This window comes from Oryx dammah, unplaced genomic scaffold (genome assembly GCF_014754425.2).
Source record: "Oryx dammah isolate SB20612 unplaced genomic scaffold, SCBI_Odam_1.1 HiC_scaffold_3, whole genome shotgun sequence".
In the NCBI taxonomy this organism is placed as follows: Eukaryota; Metazoa; Chordata; class Mammalia; order Artiodactyla; family Bovidae; genus Oryx; species Oryx dammah.
This window is the reverse complement of record NW_024070187.1, coordinates 90,569,241-90,592,717: the sequence shown is the minus strand read 5'-3', so window position 1 is coordinate 90,592,717 and position 23,477 is coordinate 90,569,241. Positions and strand designations below refer to the sequence as shown.

The 23,477-nt window shown below is 47.3% G+C and overlaps 1 protein-coding gene across 1 annotated transcript in view; it reads right to left on the bottom strand.

Annotated features, from left to right (window-relative positions):
* Positions 1–780: 780 nt before the first annotated feature.
* SHROOM3 (shroom family member 3) overlaps positions 781–23,477 on the bottom strand; it is a 76,762-nt gene continuing 54,065 nt past the window's right edge. Inside the window, exons 8-12 of the mRNA XM_040237328.1 lie at positions 19,926–20,741; positions 18,220–18,726; positions 16,074–16,224; positions 5,746–6,018; positions 781–1,775 (exon numbers count right to left, since the gene is read on the bottom strand). Coding sequence (XP_040093262.1) covers positions 1,407–1,775; positions 5,746–6,018; positions 16,074–16,224; positions 18,220–18,726; positions 19,926–20,741 — 2,116 coding nt within the window. The 3' untranslated portion in view covers positions 781–1,406. The remainder of the gene's footprint in view (positions 1,776–5,745; positions 6,019–16,073; positions 16,225–18,219; positions 18,727–19,925; positions 20,742–23,477) is intronic.

Sequence of the window (23,477 nt, the reverse complement as noted above, 5' to 3'; positions counted from 1 at the left end):
TCTGTGTCAGGAACCAAAACTACATTTTTGAAGTGCCTAACCAGAAATTTTTCATTATTAAGCTGTACCAAGATATTCGATGAATTTTTACTCTCCCAGTTCTCGAGGACTTGCGGCTATCGTACTTGTAGCCCAGATCAGCACAGGTGGCGCCCAGCTGAGGATTCAACATGAAAGCACAGCTGGGGGTGCACCACCTGCTCCGTGCATCAGGCTGTTGCCATCTCCAGCAGCCGATGACATAACCGGGTCACTGGCCCATCACCCCTGTCCATCATCCAGTCTATCTTAACAGACGTACAGCTTGGGCTCGCGAGTGTCCTCTCAGATGTTGCTATTGAAGCAGAATAGTGCAAAATCAGTCTCCAGAGTTTAAGGAGGGGATTTTTTTCATAAGTGTGGTTGATGAGTTTGACGTTTCAGGAGAAGAAACTTTTGTGAAAAGCAGGATTAAGACAGCCTGCTACTGTATCTCACTAAATCAGCTGGATTTAGCTCAAATCTCATAGCAGGACAGCATGAACTCAGTTTGGAAATGACTTGGGTTCCAGTCTCCTTGTCAACAGGTTGGAGAGTTGTCCTCATCAGTGGACTTTAGCTTTCTCTCTGCCCCAGTGCATAAAGCCTTCCTGGGAAGGAGTGGTGCTCTGCTTGTTGCAGGGGTAAAGTGGTGAGCTGCCAGCAGTGGCGCCTGGGACTTCCGCATACTCAATTTAAAGCAAGCGCTGAAGCTTAACTCACATGTCAGGAGTTTAAGAAAAAAAGTCTCCACACTCAAGGTGACTGTCTTTGGAATTCTTCGTTTCATTAAGGTTCTCACAAAATACAAAGCTCAAACATAACTGTCTACATCCACCACAGAACAGAATCAAGTAAGTGGTTAGCACACAATGATCTTTTTCATTTTAAAAAATATAAATAACAGTGTTCAAGGTTGTATAATTTTCTCCCGTGTGTTTCTCTATAAGGCGTTATGTTGCAGGCCCTTCACTGATAAGTACGCGTACTTGTCGTCAGGAAGCACTGCCCACAGGCAGGGAAGGCCACTGTGGATGCGGTCCTGAGGGTGATACCCACGGATCCGTGTTGCCTCGGCCTGTGAAAAACTAAACGATCAATCAGACACCCTCCGATCAGTTCTCACAGTTTCATTAATTTTCTTTCTACTACGAAATAACAATAGAAAGGGGGTCACCTCCCAGTGGCATTCAAGCTCTCGGGAGATCAATCATGAAGGGCAAGAAGGAGAAGGACAGGCTTTTTCCTGGATGGAATTTTTTCCTTTTATCCAGAAAAAAAACCCCAATAACCCACAGTGCTTAATGGGTGGCTTGTACTGAAACATTTTTCAGATTAAATAGCGTTGAGAGAAGGGGTAGTCTTTTGGGTGGGTACTGGAGAAGAGGTTAAAGTGGGGAGGTCACCGCGGGGAAAACACCACTGCCAGTCCAGCCCCCCACAGGAGTCACATCGCCGGCGAGGCCTGGGGGCAGAGCCAGGGCCCCCGCCTTGGGCACGAAGTCCGAGGGAAGGCTCTCCAGCAGGCACTTGACCTGCTCCTGGCCCAGCTTGATCTTGTCGTCCAGCTCTCGCTGCTCGATGAGGAGTGTTGACTTCATTTTCACAAAATGCCGGTAATCCTGGAGCTGCTCTTCGGAGAGGTAATTGGCCAGGATGTCCAGCACCACACGCTCCCTCCGATCCACGTTCTCCTTGAGCTCCCGGGCGTCCTCGTGCTGAGCAGACAGGACCTTCCTCTTCTCGTTGAGTGAGCTCTGCCAGGACGAGATGAGTGGGTCAGCAGAGGGCCGGTGTGGGGTGTGAGGGGTGGGGGCAGGGGTAAGAGCGCCACACTGCCTGCAGAGATTTTTTTTATAGGATGGGACAATATCTAAGATGCTATTTCAACCGTCACTCTAAAGTAGGGAGGCACAAGTGTTTTGAAAATCAGCTTATTACCCCTATGGTGCTTATGTATGGTCCAGCTTTAATTAGAGAGGCATTACATTCAACTGGTGGGGGTAATGGCTTTACTTTAGGCTTCTAGTGTTAAAAAGACAATCAGGATTCCACTTGTAGGGGGTCCTGAAGAGTAGTCAAAGTCCTAACGCATGAAGTAGGACGGTGATTGCCAGGGCCTGGCGGGAGGGGAGAGTGGAGGACTTGTTTCAATGGGTATAGTTTTGCGACATGAAAAAAGTTCTGGAGATCTGTTGCACAGCAATGTAAATATACTTAATACTACTGAACTGTACAGCTAAAAATGGTTAAGACAGCAAATTTTATATGTGGTGGTGATGGTTTAGTTGCCAAGTCGTGTCCAACTCTTGCAAGCCCATGGGGAGGTAGGAACCCAGGCTCCTCTGTCTATGGATTCTCCAGGCAGGAATACTGGAGTGGGTTGCCGTTTCCTCCTCCAGGATCTTCCCAACCCAGGGGCTGAACCCTCACCCCTGCATTGGCAGGCGGATTCTTCACCACCGAGCCACCAGGGAAGCCTAGGCACTGTGTGCTCAGTTGTCCTGACTCTCTGCGACCCCATGGACTGAAGCCCATTAGGGTCCCCTGCCCATGGAATCTTCCAGGCAAGAATACTGGAGTGGATTGCCATTTCCTTCTCCAGGAATCCAGGCTGGGATCATCCCAACCCAGGGATCGAACTCGTGTCTCTTGTGTCTCTTGCATTGAGGTGGATTTTTTTTTAGCACTGAGTCACCTGGGAAGTCCTTTATGTAGTTTACTATAATTAAATAATTGAAGGGAAAAAAAGTCCAATTATCAAGGAAGTCAAAGTTACGGTTTTTCCAGTAGTCATGTACGGATATGAGTGCTGGACCATAAAAAAGGTTGAGTGCTGAAGAATTGATGCTTTTGAACTGTGATGTTGGAGAATACTCTTGAGAGTCCCTTGGACAGCAAGGAGATCAAACCAGTCAATCCTAAAAGAAATCAGTCCTGAATATTCACTGGAAGGACTGATGCTGAAGCTCTAATACTTTGGCCACCTGATTCAAAGAGCTGACTCACTGGAAAAGACCCTGATGCTGGGAAGGATTGAAGGCAAAAGGAGAAGGAGGCAACAGAGGATGAGATGGTTAGATAGCATCAGCAACTCAATAGACATGAATTTGAGCAAACTCTGGGAGACAGTGGACAGAGGAGCCTAGCACGCTGCAGTCCGTGGGGTTGCGTAAAGTCAGACCTGACTTAGTGACCGAACAACAATAAAAACTAATCCTGATCTCTTCTGCAGGTGAGCAAGCACTTACGTGTACTTAAGAGTATAGATGGCATTTAAGTGTTAAGTTCAATTTAAGTTGAGCTCAATTCTGGAACAGCTCATCTTCCTCTAAGTACTGCTCCAGTGTTCCCTGTTTCACAGACCTGCGGCATCCATCCAGGTGACCAAACAGGAGACTTGGAATTACCGTCTGCTCTGTCCCTCCCCTCATCTAACATGCCCTGCTGATTCAAACTCATGCTCTAACTCACTCCCTGTTCTTTATCCCCAAGACAATGGTCTAAATTAACAGCCTAAACCCATCTTTCTATAAGTCTCCCTAGGGTAACATCCTTCTCCCCACTCCCTAGGCTGATCACGTAACGAAACGAGTTCAAGGCTCTCTAGGCTAAGGTACTGACCCATAGGTCTTGGTGACAATTTTCTGCACTGGATTCTACTATCCCTCCAGACCCACTCTCCTCAGCCTGTCTCAATGTCTGGTGAAGCTGAACCCTGCTGGGTGCTGGGTTTGGCCAGTAGCAGCCACGGCAGGTGACTGGGAGGTGGGAGAAAGAAGACACTGAGGCCTGTATTTCTGGCTCTCTCCTTGCCAAGTGGCAGTGGCTGAAACCTTTCCTCCAGAAAGGTTTGGCTACAGTTCTGATAAGGGCCCCTTCCTTCTGCTTCTCCGGGTCCAGAGGTGATAATGGCTTCCCCACTGATGCTAGCCCCATGGGGACAGAGCAGCTTCATTATCCCTTCTTGCCTGTGTGCTAAGTCATGTCCAACTCTTGCGACCCTAGGGCTGTGAGCCCACCAGGCTCCTCTGTCCATGGAATTCCCCAGGCAAGAATACTGGAGGGGGTTGCTGCCCTCCTCCAGGGGATCTTCCTGACCCAGGGATTGAACCCATGTATCTTATGTCTCCCGAGTTGGCAGGCAGATTCTTTACCACTAGTGCCACCTGGGAAGCCCTTCCTGGTCTCCCTTAAAAACAAGTCAGTCAAGGAATCACTCTATGCTCTAGACATACCAACCGCATGTAACTCAGTTCCTCAACACGCCATGGTCTGCCTGGGCTTTGTCCATAACATTCCTTCTAAATGGTGAAGCTTTTCCCATCAGTCCGCCTGGCATTCAGAAAGCCCTCTAGACGCCAGTTGAGCGGCACTCGTGTGAAGTCCCTCCTGACCCCAGCACCACACGAAGAGTGCTCCCGAGGCCGTGAGTTTATCACTGCGCAGCAGCGCACTAGACACAATTGCTGCTTCCACACTGGTCCTCCTCACCGTCTGGTGAGCGCCTTCAGGTGGGGCTGTTTTTAGCCAGGGTCAGCCCTAGCACGCGGAGCAGCTGGAATTTGGCAGGTTCTTGTTCACTGCTCGCTGGATGGAAGGAAGGCAGGAGGGACAACACTTTGGAGGCAAGGACAGTTAGTTTCTAGGGAAACTGTCTGGAGGAAACAAAGGCCTGGCATATATACACCGCAGGGCACTGATCCAGGGTGGGGGTTTGGTGTCCTGGGTGCTCAGAGTCCCGTTCCTAAATGCTTACCGTCTAGATCTCTTCTAATCTTTCAAAAATCTGTTTGCCAAGACATACCTTTCCTTTTAAGGCAGTGCATTTGGAGAAATGATTGGGAAATCCCTAATTTCCAGGAGCCAGGAAGCAAGAGAGCTGCCTCTTAGTGGCTGGAGTGCTGGTCAGTCGGCGTGTACGTGAAGTTACAGCTCTGTTTATTGTCTGACCTCCTTGGTAAGTCAGTCCCATGTGGGCGGGGATCTGACTGCTTTATTCAGAGTATCCCAAGTGCCTACACCAGAAGGTGGCCCACACAAGACACACAGAAAATATCTGCTGCACAGATGAGCAGGTGAAGAATGCTCTGCAGCTCCGCAATGAAGTTCAAGGAGGTGATAACACCTGGGACCACAGCAGGACTCCTGTCCTGGCTGCGTCGCTTACTTGCCTCTAGTGAGAACTCTTTGAGGCTGTGTCTACAGCGTCTAAGCCCACAGTGCCTGACCCTCAGGGCGCCCTGGATTCTGTGTCGTGTCACCATCCACTGTCATTCCATTCTTCTAGTGAGGGGTGCACTGACAACAATGGGTACGTCCTCCCTTGCTGTCCCTGGCCCCTCACCTGCAGCTTCCCTGGAGCCTGAGCTCATGTTCCTGGGCCCTCTCCTTGTCCCCAGTAGCTTCGTCATGCCTCTCTGTTTTTAACGTCCATCTTCATTATGCCTTTTGCCTTTTTCTGGGACGGACAGGAAGGAAAGGAACTCTGGCGCCCGTGTTTTTACTTTCCTGTAAGTATCCCTGAGGCTGAGCTGTCATGACATGACATCCTGGCGCGGCAGCTGCCTTCCCCTCTCTGCCCTGCTCACCTGTATGCCGGAGCCCCCCTCCCTGCCCCAGGGAGATGGTGGTCTTCTCTAGGACTCCTGTCTCACCATACTTCTGTGTACATGGGACTCGGGGGAGGCAGGGAGGAGAGCTGAAGGGAGCTGCTAAGCCACCTACCCTTTCCTCGTTACTGGCGTCTTCACCAAGGCCGCTGAGCACATTCTCCACGCGGGCCAGGCGGCCCGAGAGGGACAGGAGCAGATTTACCACCTTGTCCAAGTCCCCGATGAACATCTTGTACTTGTCGATCTCGTTGGGCTTGCAGAGCTCACTGATCCAGGCCTCCACCTCCTCCCCCAAGGCGTTGTTGAGCTTGATGTCCATCAGCAGGCTCCCCTTGGCTTCCTGGAGGGTCTCGAGCTTGTGGGTGAGGCTTCCGATCAGCTCTGCCTGTCGTGAGAGAGGAGACACACAGCCAAAGTTAGCCAGCTGAGCAGTCAGGGGTGACAAGAGCCTCTTCTACTGGCATCCTCCCTGTCTTTTTTTTTGACGCTCAGCTGAAGGCCCTCCTCTGATCTGTATGGACCGCCCCCAACCTTAGACCACAGTCTCCTCTCCTTTCTCAGAACCTATTCAGTCCTCACAGGCTACGCACGATCACACGTTGCCTTGGAATGTTGTCCAGTCACGTCGTGCTGTGCACAACGCTGCCTTCCCAGCTGGTTTGTTCACTGCTCACTTTTAAAAGTCTTTTCAAGACATGGTCTCATCATTTGATCCTCACAACAATACCACAGGCAGGCAGGGTATATATTCTTGTTTAACAAATAGAGCAGCTGAGAGTCAAAGGAACTAGGGATTTGCCTGCAATTACAGAGCTGAGTATAATCACGGATACCACTTGTGGAGCAATTACTATGAGCCAGACATGGTGAGGAAGTCTACAGATTATCTCACTGAGCCTTCCCAGCGGTCTTGTAGGAGATACTCCCTCATCTATGCAGCGCACTCGGTGAGGAAATTGGAGTGTGCTGAGTTTTAATCGGCAAATGAGCATTAACCAGTATTAAGTCTGTCCTCAGATGTGGGGGTGAGTGGTGAAGAGAAGGGAGAACTCTTCTGAGCTTCTACTGAACTTGGCTCCCTAATTTGCTCAGGCTCCTTCAGTTTAAGTAGGGTTCACAAATGTCCTTGAAATGTCCAAGTGCTGGCTTGAATTAAAGGTGACAGGTCAGTGGTACTAGAAGGGCAGTCACCAAGTGAGCAGGGCTCAGTGGGTAAGGGTGGGTCAAAGAAGGCTGAGCAGAAACCAGGGTCAGCATCCAGCCCAGTCAATCTTCCCTCTGCTACCCTGCCTTTTGTTTTTTCTTTCTTAGCTTTAATTTTATTGGAGTCTAGTTGATTTACAATGTTATGTTTCAGGTGTATGGCAAAGTGTTTCAGTTACACATAAACATATTCATTTTTTAGATTCTTTTCTCATATAGGTTTTCACAAAATACTCAGTAGTGTTCCCCATGCTATACAGTAAGTCCTTGTTAGTTACCTACTTTATAGTAGTGTGTATATGTTAATCCCAAGTTCCTAATTTATCCTTTCCCCCTACGTTTCCCCTTTGGTAACCATTAGTTTGTTTTCAATATCTGTCAGTTTCTGTTCTCATTTCTGTTTATCCTGTTTCATGGCAGCAATCTCTACCATTCTGTCTTCCAGCTCACTTATCCGTTCTTTTGCTTTAACAACAGAATAATTGATTCCTTAAAGCATATTTTTCATTCCAGTTGCTGTATTGTTCATCTCTGTTTATTTGTTCTTTAAATCTTCTACTCTTTGTTAAACATCTCCGGTATCCTCTTGATTTGCGCCTCCATTCTTTATCCGGAGATCTTGGATTATCTTTGGTATCAGTACTCTAAATTCGTTTCCAGACAGGTTGCCTCTCTCTACTTCACTTAGTTGTGGGTTTTTATCTTGTTCCTTCATCTGGAACATATTTCTCTATCGTCTCATTTTGTCTTTCTGTGTTTGTGGTCTCCACTTCTCAGGCTGCAGGATCATAACTCCTCTTGCTGTTAGTGTCTGCTCCCTGGGGGTGAGGCTGGTCTTGGGGCTTGTGCAGGCTTCTTGGTGGGAGGGACTGCTGGTGTCTGTCTGCTGGTAGATGGAGCTGGGTCCTGCCCCTCTGGTGGGCAGGGCTATATCAAGGGGTGTGTTTAGAGGTGGCTGTGAGTTCAGCCTGTCTGCTGATGGGTGGGGCTGTGTTCCTGCGGGTTGTTTGGCCTGAGTGTTCCAGCACTGGTCTGTAGGCTGTTGGGTGGAACCAGGTCGTGATACCATAATGGCAGACCTCCAGGAGAGCTCACACTGAGCAATAGTCTTTCGGGCCTCTGCCACCAGTATCCTTGCTCCCCAGTGAACCACAGCTGACCCTTGCTTCTCCAGGACACCTTCCAGGACTCATAGGTAGGTCCAGTTCAGCCTACTGTGGCGTTACTGTCCCAGTGTGCGTGAAACCTTGTGTGTGCCCTCCAAGAGTGGAGTCTGTTTCCCCGAGGCCTGTGGAACTCCTGAACTCAAGCCCCACTGGGGGTTCTTCCTCCCGATACCAGACCCTCAGGCTGGAGAGCCTGATGTAGGGCTCAGGACTCTCGCTCTTGCAGAATGTCTGTGACATAATTATTTTCCAGTTTGTGGGTCACCCACCTGGCAGGTATGGGGTTTGATGATGTCATAAAAGTGCCCTCTCCTTCTGTCTTACTGAGGCTTCTTCTTTGTCTTTGAATGTAAACTATCTTTTCTGGTAGATTCCAGTCTTTTTGGTCGTTGGTTGCTCAGCAGTTAGTTGTGATTTTGTTGTTTTTGTGAGAGGAGGCAAGCTCAGGTCCTTCTACTCTGCCATCTTGCCCAGAACGAGGGGCTGCTTTTAGTTTGGGTGCTGGCTGTCTCCTTCCGCAGCATGTGCTGGCCACTGTCCCCTTGATACGCGCTGTGCAGATGCAGAGGCCCGTGCACGCTCCTGGGGTGATGGGGGCAGTGCTTGGGGCCTACTTGCAGGTCTCAGGCAGGCAGCTGCTGTCTGCACACTCTTGGGACAGCAGAGGTAATGCTTGGCACCTGCTCTATTTTTCAACGTTAGCAGAAGAATCATAGGTCTGCCTGTACAGAAGCTGACATGAACTCTGGGCTTCATGAGACAAGGATGGACAGAATGAGAAGAAAATGCCTAGAAGTGATTCAGGGAGGCTTCTGCAGGAAGACCCATCTACATTTTGCATTTTGATTTCTGAAAGCTATTGGCAGGGCTGTAATGTGATCCGTCAGAGCCCAGCCAGATCGGCTAATACCAGCATCACTGAGCAGTCACACCATCACTCCTGACCCAAAGGTGGCACATTTGGATGGTATTTGAATTTTTCATTTTACCAAGCCCTTGGAGATTTGGATTTTAAAATGTAGTTAAAGAGGGATTTGAATAACTGAAGGTAGCAAGGGAAAGTTGGCTGTATTCAATAGCCATTTCTCTGCCAGGCAGATCTTTTTAAAAAAAAAAAAACCCACCAACTTATACCCATGGAATTCAATGGAGAGAGAGGGGAGAGGTGTTTTGATTTTTAAAAAATAACTTACTAGTCTCTCAGGAGCTAATTAATTTGCAAAATCTTCGACATTTAACCACTTCTCATCTGGCATAAACTGTTAACTCGCCCACCTGAGCTGCTATTTATAAGGCTTCTCACTGGTAACACAGTTTAACAGTCCCTCCCTCCCACCTTACCATCTGCAGGCTGAAATCCTGCTGGGCCCTGTCCACCTCCTCATGGTTCCAGCGCCAATGCAGACACTGGACCAGGAGTCAGGAGATCTGACTATGACAGAAATTCATTCTCAGGCCAGTCACTTGATTTTTTGTATCTGTTTTGCTCATCCACAGCACGGGCATCCTAATGTCTGCCTGAAAATAATCATTCTGTTTAGTTACAGGGCTCTTTCTCTATGCCAGGCACCGTTTAGGCATCTTCCTATTTTCAATTATTACTCACAACAACCCAGTGAGATGGGTGCTGTTATCCCCCTTTTACTGATGAGGAAAGTGAGGCGGATAGCAGTTATGTCACTTGCCCAAGCTCAGGCAGACAGAAAGGGGCAGCACTGGGCTTAGGCCCAGGTTACCCAGCTGCAGGATTCAGGCTTTTTGTTGTTACGTTAAAACAGCTCAGAGGAAAGTTGTGAGGCTCAGGTAAGATGAAGCAAGCACTTTGGAAAATATAAAAAGTGTTACACATTCAAGTTGTTCCTCTTTTGTGCTTTGGCTAAGATTAGGCAGCCCCTTGAAGAACATATACCAGTCAGTCACTTGGGTAGATGACCCTAGGGGAAGATAGCCAACCACTCCCCACCCCCAACACTATGCTGCCTTCTGCTCAGGGGACTTGTGCTGACAGGGTTGCCAATAATGTCACCACACACACAGTCAGCCTCGAAAATGGCCTGTCTTCATCTAAACAGAATAATTCGGGACCCTCAGGGCTTCCCAGGTGGTTCAGTGGTAAAGAATCCGTCTGCCCATGTGGGAGACCTGAGTTCAACCCCTCAGTTGAGAAGATCTGCTGGAGGAGGGCATGGCTACCCACTCCAGTATTCCTGCGAGGAATTCCATGGACAGAGGAGGCTGGCGCGCTACAGTTCGTGGGACAGCAAAGAGTCGGACATGACTGAGCAATTAACGCAGCCACATGACTAGGGTTTGAGGACAGAGGGAAATTTAGGCTCCTGCTGGTAAAAACTGGGACTAGTTAAAGACATTCAACTCGAGGATCCAAGCAGCAGCATGGGCTGTTCTCTTTAGCTGCGTTTCACTCAAAAGAGAAGTCGGGGGCAGTTTCTGTCCCGAGCAAGTCTCCATCCCATGTTGAGTGGCTGATGAAGCAGAAAGGTCGGGGGGCACCCACTGCCAAGGCAGATATTCTCCAGCACGCTCTCTGTGAACAGTGGTTCTCGTTTTCTCTCAGGAAGGCTTGTGACCAGAAAGCTGTCACATTTACCTAGTTTGATCTCTTGGTTTTGAGATCTCTTGGTTCCTGGTAACAGGACTCTCTGACATACAAGAAGAAACATGATGAAATTCCTCAAAATTCAACGCAGCTCATCTTCCTCCTTCCCTCTGCTTTCCTATTTCTGTTACAACAGTCCCCTCAGCCAGGAACTCCAGAGTCAGCCCTCTTTCCTCTCTTCCGTGCTCCATGTGTAATCTGCTACCAGGCTGTCCATTTTTACTTCCTCTTTTGAAAACTAAAATCCATCGGCTTCTCACTGCTCCTCCTGCACCTCCCTCTCTGACCCGTATCATCACGTTCCTGGGCAGCTCTAACCCTTCCAACTACCCTCTCTTCCTACTGTCTGAGTCCACACGTAGCTGCCAGAGAGCCTTTCCTAGATGTAAATCCGCCACATCTCTCTCCCTGATGATAAACCCCGGGAGGGGGGGGATGGTTAACTGCAAGGTTAATGGGCAGCTCGCTGGGGAGGGAGCAAGCCTGAAGGATGACCCAGATGGGGGTGAGTTTCCGGTTTCTCCCCCTTTTTATGTTCTAGCTCTGCTCTGGGAATAGCCTCAACACTGAACTGCAGAAATGGTATGGGAGCAAAAATGCTGAAAGAAGCCCCGCCTTCTGTGGGATAAAGCTTGTGGCGGAAATCCTGTTCTTCCCCTTCCTTCTCTTTTTTTCTCCTGTTCCCAGCCACATGGCATGTGCAATTAAAACTCCAAGAGAAAATCCTTCTTTCTGTCTAGAGGAACTGGGAAAATGACCCCAGGGACTGAAACTGTAAGGGGGTCTCCCCACTCTTTCTTTCTCTTATTGAGGGGAGTCCCGTGTAGACAGTATGGCCATGCAGGCTGCTGTGACATTGCGAGAACTTGTCTGTTTCCAGCCAGAGGTGCAGGAAAAGGGGCCTCTGGGAGCCAGAGGCTGGAGGGGGATGGGGGGGAAGCATGGGAATACTGGACAGCAGAGAGCAGGAAAGGGAGACCCCCTAACTCTGGGTCAAAACTGCCTAGGTCCTGGCTCACCCAGAAGCTGTACGTGTGGGACAGACCCAAAGTAGCACAGCTGAGGCTTTCAGGACTGAACTGTGACAGAACCACCCACCCGAGCCCCCAGCTCAGTCATGAAAGGTGCCCGTGAGAGACACACACACAGGAGACAGCAGAGGTTCTGAAAACCGAACTGACACCGTGACCAACACCCAGGGGTGGGACGGAACTTGCAGCCTGAACCTCACTAGGCTGACTGCTTGCTAAAACAAAACACTGAATCCACATTCTCTGGAGGATTTTCACAGAACCCAGTCTCACAACATAATACGCAAAATGTTCAAATACCATATTACCCCATATGAAAAGAACCAGTAAAATGTGAGCAGCTCTCAGGGGAAGACCACCAACAGGTGCTAACCCTGAGATAATCAAACACTGGGACTATCGAAGCCTTTAAAAAACTTTTGTAACTATGCTCCATGGTAGAAGTAAACACTCCTGAAATGAACAGCCAGACACTACAAAACAGTAACTGAATGGAAGTTTTACAACTGAAAACTGGAATATTTGAAATTTAAAAAAAAAAAATCACTGGCAGAATGCAGGGAAGTCAGTGAAACTGAAGACAGATCAATAAAAACAATCCAATTTGAACGAACGGACAGAAAACATTAAAAACAAGAACAAATAGTTTTAGACTTGCAGGGCCACATCAAAAGGTCTAATATTTGTGTCACTGGAGTCCCAAAAGAAGAAAAGGAAAAGATTAGCACGTTAAAAAAAAAAATTGACATACTGGCTAATAACATCCTGAATTTAGCGACAGACATAAGTACAGAATTAAGAAGCTTAGCAAACCCCAACAGGACAAATGAAAAAAATAAGGCCCATGCATATCGTAACCAAACTGCTGAAAAAACAAAGAAAGAAAAATTTGAAAGCAGTCAGATAAAAGCATTCCATATAGAAGGAACAAGTCTTCAACGGCTGTGCATTTCTCATCAGAAACGATGGAAACAAGAAGAAATGGGACAACATTTTTACGGTGCTGAAAGAAAAGAATAGTCAACCCAGAATTCCATATCCAGTAAAAATTCTTTAGAAATGACAGTAGAATATGGACATTTTTAAATGAAGGAAAATTAAAAGAATTTGTCACCAGCAGAAAAATGCTTAAAAACAGAAACACTAAAGGATGATTTTCAGGCTGAAAGGAAGACAGACCAGAGGGAAGCTTGGAACTTCAAGAATGAAGCAAGAGCAACAGAGACAGGCAGCTGAGAGTCATCTGGGTCACTAGTGGTCTCCTGGGGAAAGCCAGTTCTAAGGAACAACAGATTCTTTTTGAAATATTCCACCAAGTCTCTAAGCCAAAGTCTTCTGGCCCTCAGAACAGAGAATCATGGGATCTGGTTAAGCAGATCTTTGTCTAACAGATATGGTAGGGTTTAGCCAAACAGTTAGAAGTATTAAACTGTCTTTAGATTTTATGTCTGTCAGAAGTTCACACAGTGAGTGTTTTGGACTGTAGCCCTCCAGGCTCCTCCGTCCATGGGATTTCCCAAGCAAGAATACTGGAGTGGGTTGTGATTTCCTTCTCCAGGGGATCTTCTCGACCCAGGAATCGAACCCAGGTCTCCTGCACTGCAGGCAGATTCTTTACTGTCTGAGCAATATTATAATTCATCATCCAGGATATATAAATAAAAAATATGTTAAAGGAGAATGGATTCGAAATACTTTTAAGTTTTAAAAATATGTTAAAGGAGAATGGATTCGAAATACTTTTAAGTTTTAAAATATAAATAAGTCAGGACTGTAGTTTCCATTGACACTTAGTGAGTTCCATGCCAAGAAATATATGTTAGGTTATTACTAACTTTAAACATTAGGGAGCACATTATTGCTTTGCAGAATTTGGTGGAAGGCTATACTTGGCCTTAAAACAATCCTGACCAAGCATCATGTTTTAAAACCATCCTTAGAAAAGCCTGTTATATATCAGGAAAGTGACAAGTGAAAGTGAAGTTGCTCAGTCGTGTCCAACTCTTTGAGACCCCATGGACCGTAGCCTACCACGCTCCTCCGTCCATGGGATTTTCCAGGCAAGAGTACTGGAGTGGGGTGCCATTTCCTTCTCCAGAGGATCTTCCCGACCCGGGTTTCCCACATTGTAGGTAGATGCTTTACCGTCTGAGCCACCAGGGAGAGAACTGCATTTCAACTTCATGCTGAATCTATTAATAAATGCCTTCAACAACATCAGCTGAAGCCTACATATTTCCTGTTTCCTGACCAGATATATAAATGCAAGTCACACACACACATTTTATTACACATGAATAAACCTGCAGTTTATTAAAACAATCTCATAAGGTTCTCCCCTGCCGCATGATACAATCCAAACTTTAGCATTTCAGACAAAGCTCCATGTGACCTCCATGACCTCCTGCCCCCATGAATCCTCCCCATTTCACCTCCTTCCTGCCATACATGGCCTTTCTTTGTTAGTCTCTAAATTTGGTAAATTCTGATTTAATCATGAGACTATTTTACATCCCCAAATATCAAGCCTCCTGGAAGTATCTCTCTTCAATACACACTAGCTCCCAATGCTTTTTCACACCTCTGCCTCTTCTCCCAGGCTATACCCTTTGTCTTGAATGCCCCCACCTTCTCTTCCTCTCCTGACTCACTCTAACTAATTCAGCCTAAAATGTGACAATATGGCATCAAAGCAGTTTTGTGTAAATAAAGAAGGTAATAAAGCACTAAGTAAAAAAAAAACACAGCCCACCTCTGGGACTAAGACTTGCTTGACAAATCATACCTAATGTCATTTCCTGTGAGGATTAATCCCTTATTCCTTCAGTTCTCAGTCTAAAAATACTTCTTGTCACATAATCCTTAGAGTGAGAGGGTGATGATAAAGTGATGAAAAAGCAGTGAAAAAAATAAAATTAAGATGGGGAGGAAAAAGCAACAAATAATTTGCCACACTGCTACTGTAGGGCAGGGTATGTCTACACGCAAAAAAACAAAACAACTGTAAAATATTCAGTTAAAGATGTTATGGCAACTTAGTATTTATGAAAATGAAAGTGAAAGTGAAGTTGCTCAGTCGTGTCCGACTCTTTGAGACCCCATGGACTGTAGCCTATCAGGCTCCTCCTCCATCTATGGGATTTTCCAGGCAAGTGTGCTGGAGTGCGTTGCCATTTCCTTCTCCAGGGGACTGTCCCGACGGGGAATCGAACCTGGGTCTCCCGCATTGTAGGCAGACGCTTTACCATCTGAGCCACCAGGGAAGTATTTATAAGGGTGTTTATATAGCCCCCCCTCTTTGGGATAGATATAGACAGACTATAGCAAGGTGGTTTCTCCCTCCAATCCCACTGAATGGGGGCCAGGAGACATGCTATGGCGTGGACGTAGGGAGGCCTTGGGCTAGGAGAACCTGTGTTACCACAGCAGCTGCATCGTGTCAGCATGTTAGCCGTGCACTGTGAGTCAGTAGAAGAGAGAATGTCACGGACGGAGGTGTTTCTAAAACCCCTAAATCCTCCTGCCTCATTGCTCCTTGCTCCCACGGTCTATATCCTCTGGTCTCATTCCAACACATAAACAAGAGAGCTTAGGACAAATACTATGGAATAAATGAAACAGAAATCACATGAGAAGGTTTCCTGGAACTGGCACCACTGAGAAGCACTTACATTCCTGGCTCCGCACGAGGCGAGTGTTTTAACAAAGAGCCTTTTTCAGCAGACTGGCCTGAGACGTATGAAGAGCTATAAGCACAGAGGCAGGCAGCCCCTCTGGGGCTGTGGGGGAAGCAGCCGGGCACAGCTGGGCTGAGATCTCCAGGGCGTGTGGGAAGACACCAGCATCACGGTCATTCTGAAAGTGCTTTCTATTTTAAATTTCTGTAGGAGCAGCAAATGCTAACAACTCAATTCCAACACTGTGCTTTCAGGCTTTTCCCTGTGGTACAGGGGAGGGGATCTTAAGAGCAACACTTGCTTTTCTCAAACTATCTTTTGACAATCAGTCTCTTTTTCCTTAAAGTTTCTAGACTTCCTAGTTTTCCTTTTGACCATGAAACATGAAATGAAAATGATATAGACCACTGGCACTGGTTGGTCAACTGCTGAGAAGTGTCGGGATCCCCATGTTGAACCAGGAAGCAGGGGAGCTGGGTTCTAGTCCTAGCGGTGTGACTTGTAGGAAATCCACCTTAATCCCTCTACCCTTCACCTTTGCCATTTGTAAAAAGCACAATGACAGGACAGCTGTGAAGCAACTGCTCCAGCTGCCTTGCACGTGGAGAATCTCTTATGGCTCAGCAGGACTGGTGATGTCACAGGCCTCCCCCTGGCCCCCGCCCACCGCTGCTGTAAGGCACCAGTAAGCCTGCAAGAACTACCTTTCTGGGGGAGCAGAACAAAGCCCCCCATTCTTTCTTTACCTTCTTTTCGTTGATGTCTGCCTGCTCCTCTTCCTCGTTCACCTCTTCTGGCATAGCTTTGATTTTGTTGAGAAGCTCGGCCTTGGGAGCAGACACGCTGTAGTAGGCAGGACAGTTGACCAACAGGCCCACTGCTTCCTTGTCGTCACTCCTGGGTCAGAGAGAACAAAATACAGCCACATGCAGCTTCATTTCACCACACGTCGGTCCATTTGGAAATGTGTTAAAAAAAAAAAAATCTGTGTAATATCTTCCCAGGGATTAGGATGACCTAATAAATATTTATGATTGACTGATCACTATGTGTGGGGCTCATGAAGCCAGAGTACTTGGGATGGAAAACCACCGAGGGCAATATTACGATGGGGAGTGGCCTGTGGACATTTAACCTTTCTGCGTGGTTCTCTTGCGATAAACACCAGAATGACACTGACTTCCTGTTTCACAGAGAGACAACAGGGAGCCAAGACTTAGTCACCATAACAGTGTTTTCAAGGCGCTGCCCCAACCTCAGGTTTTAGGTTAATCATTTCCTACTCCTCCTCGGTTTCCATAATGTGTCTGATGCCTACTATAATTGTTGCTTGGATATTTACCAGTTTTCCTTTTCCAGGAACGCTTGAGAAACCTGGAGCTTGCTGGTCAACAATGAACACATACAAAGTGTAAAATCTACTCACTGGTTACACAGCAGGGGGGTTTTCGAGGATGGAGGACAGTCTAGAAGTTGTGGACGTGGTAACTACGGTCTTCGTTTTACTGCAATCAAGCTGTCTCTCACACTCTATAGGTAAGACTCTCAGTCCAGTTCAGTTGCTCAGTCGTGTCTGACTCTTTGCAACCCCATGGACTGCAGCATGCCGGGCTTTCCTGTCCATCACCAACTCCCAGAGCTTGCTGATTCATATGCCATCCAACCGTCTCATCATCTGTTGTCCCCTTCTCCTCCCACCTTCAATCTTTCCCAACATCAGGGTCTTTTCCAGTGAGTCAGTAGGTAAGACCCTACTCACTAAATAAAGGACTCTGTGGGCATAATTAGTTTTCTTGGACATAATCTTGTGACATCATTTAACATCTAGACCATCATTTTACTATGGAATCCAGAACCACCAGAAGGTTATTTTCACTAATCTCCCAATTGGTGAGGTTATTCCTCTAAAAAATATAGTTACATTAATCCAGTTAGTGGGGGTGGGGAAAAAAAAACATGGTAAAAAGTTCTTCTGATATGCTCTGCCTCCCCACATATTCATTGCCTTACAAATGGGCTTCTTGGGCATCTTATCTGATTACCTGAAGCCCACAGTGGCTATCTGCAGTCTCACATACGACAGGACAATGCTCACTTTTAACCAGAAGATGGCGCACGTCATCCTTCTGAAATCCCTCAGGAAGCTTTCCACGCTGCTAAAGCCAGGTGAGGATTTCACTTTTAAACTTTTGTTCTCAGGCATAATGCCAGGAAATGCTTTTCTAAGAATGTATATGTCAACTACTCTGGTCTTCCTATTACGAGTGGCTGAAAGACAACCACCCATGGTGAACTGACTGGCACATCCATAAAAATTCATCTGTGGGTCCACAGGGGACCCTTGTGGGTGCTTAAGATGTGTCTGCTAAACACATGGCCTTGGATAAGTCACTTCCTGTTAGTCTCTGTAAGATACTGAAAGAGGAGAGGCTGGACAAGGTTACTGTTGAAGGCTTGGATAAAGTGATCAGAGCCTCTGATAACAGATCGGACAGCCTGGAAACGCCACATAGTTCTTCCCTTTCTCCCCTCCCCCACAACTCCAAACACAGTGTTTCTGTAATTTAGTTAGGATCAGTTGGAAATTTCTAAAATGCAAGCCCAAATTTAGATGATTTTATTTGTTGGTGGTCTTGAAGTCCCCAGCCGTGGAGTTCCAGCCTGTTGATTCACATAGTTTTCATTGAAAACTTGTAAGAAAATATAAAAAACACTCTAAAACTCTTCCATAATAGCTTCAAGGAAATCAAACATGCAAGCAAATACTGTACTAACCCAGGAGAAATCAAAAGAAGGAAAAATACAGACTGCTCACGATCCTCCCACCGGATCATCACCCCAATGGAAGCACTTTAATTTGAAGTCTGTTTGGGGACATTGCCAGGGACTTACCTCTTGGTCTCACATCCTGGGAAGCTGATGGTTTTCTGCTCGGCCTTCTTCTTTATGATGTTTTCCTTCAGCAAATTAACATCTCGAGGAAACAAACCTTCCATCAGGTCCATAGTTGTCTTCATTCTGGAGTCTGGGTCCAAAATGTCTGCCAGAGATTTGTCTTGGTGGATAATTTCCTTGGCTAGCGTCTCTGTTCTGATGTCTTCTGAGGTCTTCTGAGGACCAGAACTGACATTCTTTTCTAAACCTGGAGTCCCACTGGCTGGCTCGTGGATGAGGCTGTGGGTCTGCATGGGAAGTGGCTGTCCTGGGCTTGGCTGCTTGCTTAGAGACCCAGCAGGCTGGGGCAGAGCACCCGTGGTGGAGGGTGGGTTGGTCTCCTTGGCCTCGAAACTCTTGCCTGAAGTTTGAGATCTGGAACCCGGCAGTTGATTACCAACCAGATGGGCTGCACCAGGCATGGACCTTTCCTTGGCAACTGTCACCTTGGCAAGTTTGCTGGAGCTGTCAGGGATATTATAAGAAAGAGAGGGGTGAGAGAAGAGTCAGCAGAGGGTGAAAGAAACAGAGATACACTGGCACAGGGGTGCAACTTCCAACACATCAGGAGACTCTGAGGTTGTTATCCACACAAACAGCAGGTTCAAAAGGGTCACCGAGAGGCTTTTAAGGGGGATGTGTGACTTTTTAAGGGGGATGGATTGAACAGGAGTTCAGGTTTGGTGAATGTTGCTCTCAGATTCCAGAGAGTAACAGTGTTTAGAGGAAGTTACCACAAAGGTGCTGATGTATCTTCAGTGTTGTCCTAGGGAGGTATGTGTTGGGAAATGCTCCTTCCCCATTCTTCTGGCTTCCAAGAAGAGGGTTTCCCTAAACATTACTGACCTTCAGCCTTCCTCTTCATTTCTTCCTATGGATACAGAGAAGCGGCCCACAGCCCATTCCTAGCCCAGCCTCTTTTTTTAGAGTAAGGCTGCCTCTAGACTCGCTCTGGCATGCTCACACGTGCTTGCTGTGTGCGTGTATGTGTCTAGCACAGCCTATGACTAGGTGGGCAACCCTTTTTAATTTGAGGTTCAGTGTCAGGAGACTCACTTATACTCAAGACAGAAGCCATATTCTCCAGGATCAGCTCTCTCAGAAATAAGAGTGATTATTTTTGTCTCCTATATGCCCTTTCATCTTATTTCTTCACTGATTCAGAACTCTTGGCAGGTAAGAGGGACGCTGTTTATTCCCTCTGAAACTGCCATGCCCACAGAAGTAAACCTGGCTTCCTGGGTCCTGGTTTCCATTTCCACTAGTCTCACTCCTTAGCGCCCAAGGGCTGCCAGCACAGTGACTTGTTGCTGTGCTTACTTGTGTCTGACTTTGTGACCCTGTGGACTGTAGCCCACCTGGCTCCTCTGCCCATGGAATTTTTCAGGCATGAATACTGGAGTGGGTTGCCGTTTCCTCCTCCAGGGAATCTTTCCCACCCGGGGATGGAACCCGCATCTCCTGCAGGTGGATTCTTCACTGCAGAGCCGTTGCGGAAGCCGTGCATAAGGACTACCAAGCTCAAGAGATGAAACAGGTCTATCATCTCGTGAAACTGACATGGCTCTCCAGGGGCCAGTAGAGGCAGCTCAGGGCACCCTGGAGTGTGGAAATCTTACCACGGTGGCAGACCCTTCTCCACTGGCAGAGGGCTGCGATCTCACCTGGCACGGGGCTCCAGGTAGCCCTCCTCCCACTGGGCCGGGCACACAGCTTCGGGGGGAGGCGGAGGGAAGTGGTCCAGGCCCTGGGCCAGGGATGCCTGGCTGGTTGTTGGTGGCGGGGGCGGTGGCGGCGGTGGCGGTGGGGGCAGCAGCAGCTCATCGCAGCGGGGGCTGGAAGTGGCGGTGGGGCGTGGGTCCCTCACAAACACCTCATCGTCCTCGCAGTCCTCGCGAGGTGGCGGGGAAGCCAGCAAGGCCGACTCGGAGATCCGGAGGGAAATCCTGCCCGGAATGCCTGGGGCCCCGAGAGGCGTATCCGGGTCGGAAGTGCTGCTCGAGCTGGGGGCATCCTGTGGCTTGGGGTAGTGCTTCGGGGGGTCCTCGGGGAGGCTCTCCTCTCTGGCCGTGTAGGCCCGCTTCATCCAGGGCGGGGAGGCCCGCATCCCTGCGCGCTCTTCTATCCCACGCTCAGGGCTGGGAGGCTGGGCCGGGCTGTGGCCGCCGCCGCTTCTGGGGGTCCCGGCTGGTGTGGAGGGCTGGGCTGCAACCTGTGAGCAATAGCTCGAAGGGCCAGGGGCAGGCAGGACCGAGCTCAGGGGTGCAGCCCTGGCGTCTGGAAGATGCCCGTGAGCTCCCGAGGACAGTGGCAGAGGGCAAGGCGTTCTGCTGGCCTGTCTTGGAGGGTCCAGCGGCCCCGGACCCCCGCTGGGCACAGAGGCACCACCGCTACCTGCTTTGCAGCCTGAATCCCCCCAGTGAGAGCTGGGGTGATGTCTGAGAGCTGGCATCTCTTCACGGCTGGGACAGCTAAATGGCCTGGAACGGGATACAGACATGCAGGTTAGCGCTGATGAAAAGGGGCAAATGCTGAGCCCAAGGTGCATTCCACAGACGGGAAAACCCTCTCATAGGAGAAGGACCCGGGAGAAACAGTACACTGCTTCCCCCTGGCTGCTCAGACAAAGAACCTGAAAGTTGAAATGCAACAGCGGGACAGGCATAAACTCCTACAGGAAAATGTCACAGGGCAAGCCTGGGGTCACAGGGCGTTTCTTTTCATTAATTCTCTCGCATCCCCCTTCCTCCGTGCAAGGCAGCATTTGAGGACAGGCTTCAGCACATTTCTTCTGCTCCTTTTAGACCAAGTTTGGGAACCAGGTCCTGACTTCTGGGGGAAAGAATGCTCCCTCATTCTCTTGCCAGTGAGCCCCCATGGGGGTGGTCTGTTTGGAAAGTATTTGTATGGGCTGCTGAATCCGCAGGTTTTATTTACAACTTTCTCTTGGATTCCCAGTGTTTTCATTTTTCCAAATGGAAAGAAAGAAAGAAAAGAAGTGTCTCACCTAAGGAGCTAATAAGCAGTTACCTCTGGAGAAAGAGACTGACAATAATGAGCAAACAGAGAGCACGGTGGTTTAAACAGCTGTCCTCTAGGCTCCAAGGGAAAACCCAACAATTTCCAGTACTTTTGTTATTGTGTTTGAAAGGAAAAAAAGAACAAAGCAAAGAAAACACGTCTGCAGCCCTGCCTGCCATGCAAGAGTTAATGTGAGGATTTAAAAAGTCTCCAGCAAACATCCATAGTTCGTAAATCCCACATTTGCAGCTCCCTGCCTAGTGTGCAAGTGAATCTGGAGAGCAGATGGCACTCTTCATTTCACAGACCCACGTCCTAAGGGGGCTGTGGCTCGGTCCCCAGTCAGCACAGTCCTGGCCACAAAATCGTCTAAGGCCAGATGAGAGTAAAGCAGCATAAAGAAGGCAAAGACCACAAAGAACCCAACTAGCTCTTCTGCCGTTATTTTCTCTTTAATATAAAATGTAGTAAGGTACCATCTTCCGCTCAGATGCAAACCCTCCCTCCCACCACAGATCTTTTCATTTATAGGCAGCTTCTTTATCAGAAACCTCTCAATATCGAAGAGTGGCTATTCTGTCCTTCTTGGCGGGTTCCCAAATGGGGCCACGAGAAACCCAGGGGTGGGAGATTTGCTGAGGGTGCTCTCTACTCCCATGTCTCATTCATTTTTGGGACCCCCAGATCCTGGCACAAAGTACCTTCTCAATAAATGTCTGTTGAACAAACAATGTCTCTTTTGCCCGCTGCTATTTAGATCATAGGCCATGAAATATTTTTGAACTTAGCATCCTCTAATAGGACATGAAATAACTGGAATCTGATGTTTTAAGGTCTAATTCATGTTGTAATTTCATATTGCTTTTTTAAAAAAGGAGAGACGTCACTAAAACATACAATAAAACAATGCGTATCTTTTAAAGATCCAGCCGAAGTAAACCTTGATATAATGTTTTTAGTTTATGCTTAATCTTCTTTGTTTACAGAAACTACACTTAAACTGTATATTTTTGAAGACAGTAGTTTAGTTAAATGCTTAGTCTGATTGAGAATACTTCTTCCTGGCGATTGTTTTCCAAGAATAAAGACTAATGTCATAAAGATTTTGTCTCAGTCTCTTTTATAATCGAGTGTGAGACAAGCATCTACTGATATGTATTCAGGAATCATAGTATTCATGAACGAAGTTTGATTAGTCTCATTTTCTTCCTCATAGCATTTTTTAAAATATGGTTAAAAAAATCCTATAACATAAAATTTACTACTTTAAATTCATTTTAAAATGTTTAGTTGAGCATATCCATATTGTTGCAAAACAGACCTCCAGAACATTTATTTATTTATTTTACTTTACAATTCTGTATTGGTTTTGCCATACATTGACATGAATCCACCACGGGTGTGTCCAGAACATTTTTATCTTGCAAATCTGAAGCTAGGAAACTAGTAAGCAACAACTCTTTTCCCCACTCCTCCAGCGCTTGTAACTGCCACTCTACCTATCTACAAATGTGACTACTTTAGATATCTCATACAAACAGAACCATCAAGTATTTCCGACTGGCTTATTTCACTTGGCATAATGTCCTCAAGGTTCATCCACGTTGCAGTCTGTGACACCATTTCCTTCCTTTTAAAGGTGGAACAATATCCCAGTGTGTGCACACACTTCATTTTGTTTATCCACTCAACCACTTGTGGACAACTGAATTGCTTCCACCTCTCTGCTATCATGAATAGTGTTGCTGCGAACATGGGTATAAAAATCTCCCTTCAAAACACTGCTTTCAGTACTTTGGGTTTATACTCGAGGTGGGTTGCTTGGTCATGACAGGTTTTTTGTTTCTATAGCAGTTAAACCACTTTGTAATCCTACCAACAGTGTGCAGGGGTTCCAGTTTCTCCACATCTTCACCAACACTTGTTCTTTTATGTTTCTTTTGATTGTAGCCATCCTAATGAGTGTGCTTTTGACTTGCATTGCTCTGTGGATTAGTGATATGTAGTATCTTTTCATGTGCCCGTTGGCTATTTGGAGGAGTGTCTATTCAAGTCCTTTGTGTAATCGAGCAATTTGATTTCTTGTGGTTGACTTTAGTTTCACCTTAGACTTTAGAACAGTGCTCTTTTGGCAGAGCTCTAGTTCTAGTTAACCTTCTCTTCTTTCTAGCTTTGAATTAATACACCCAAACTAA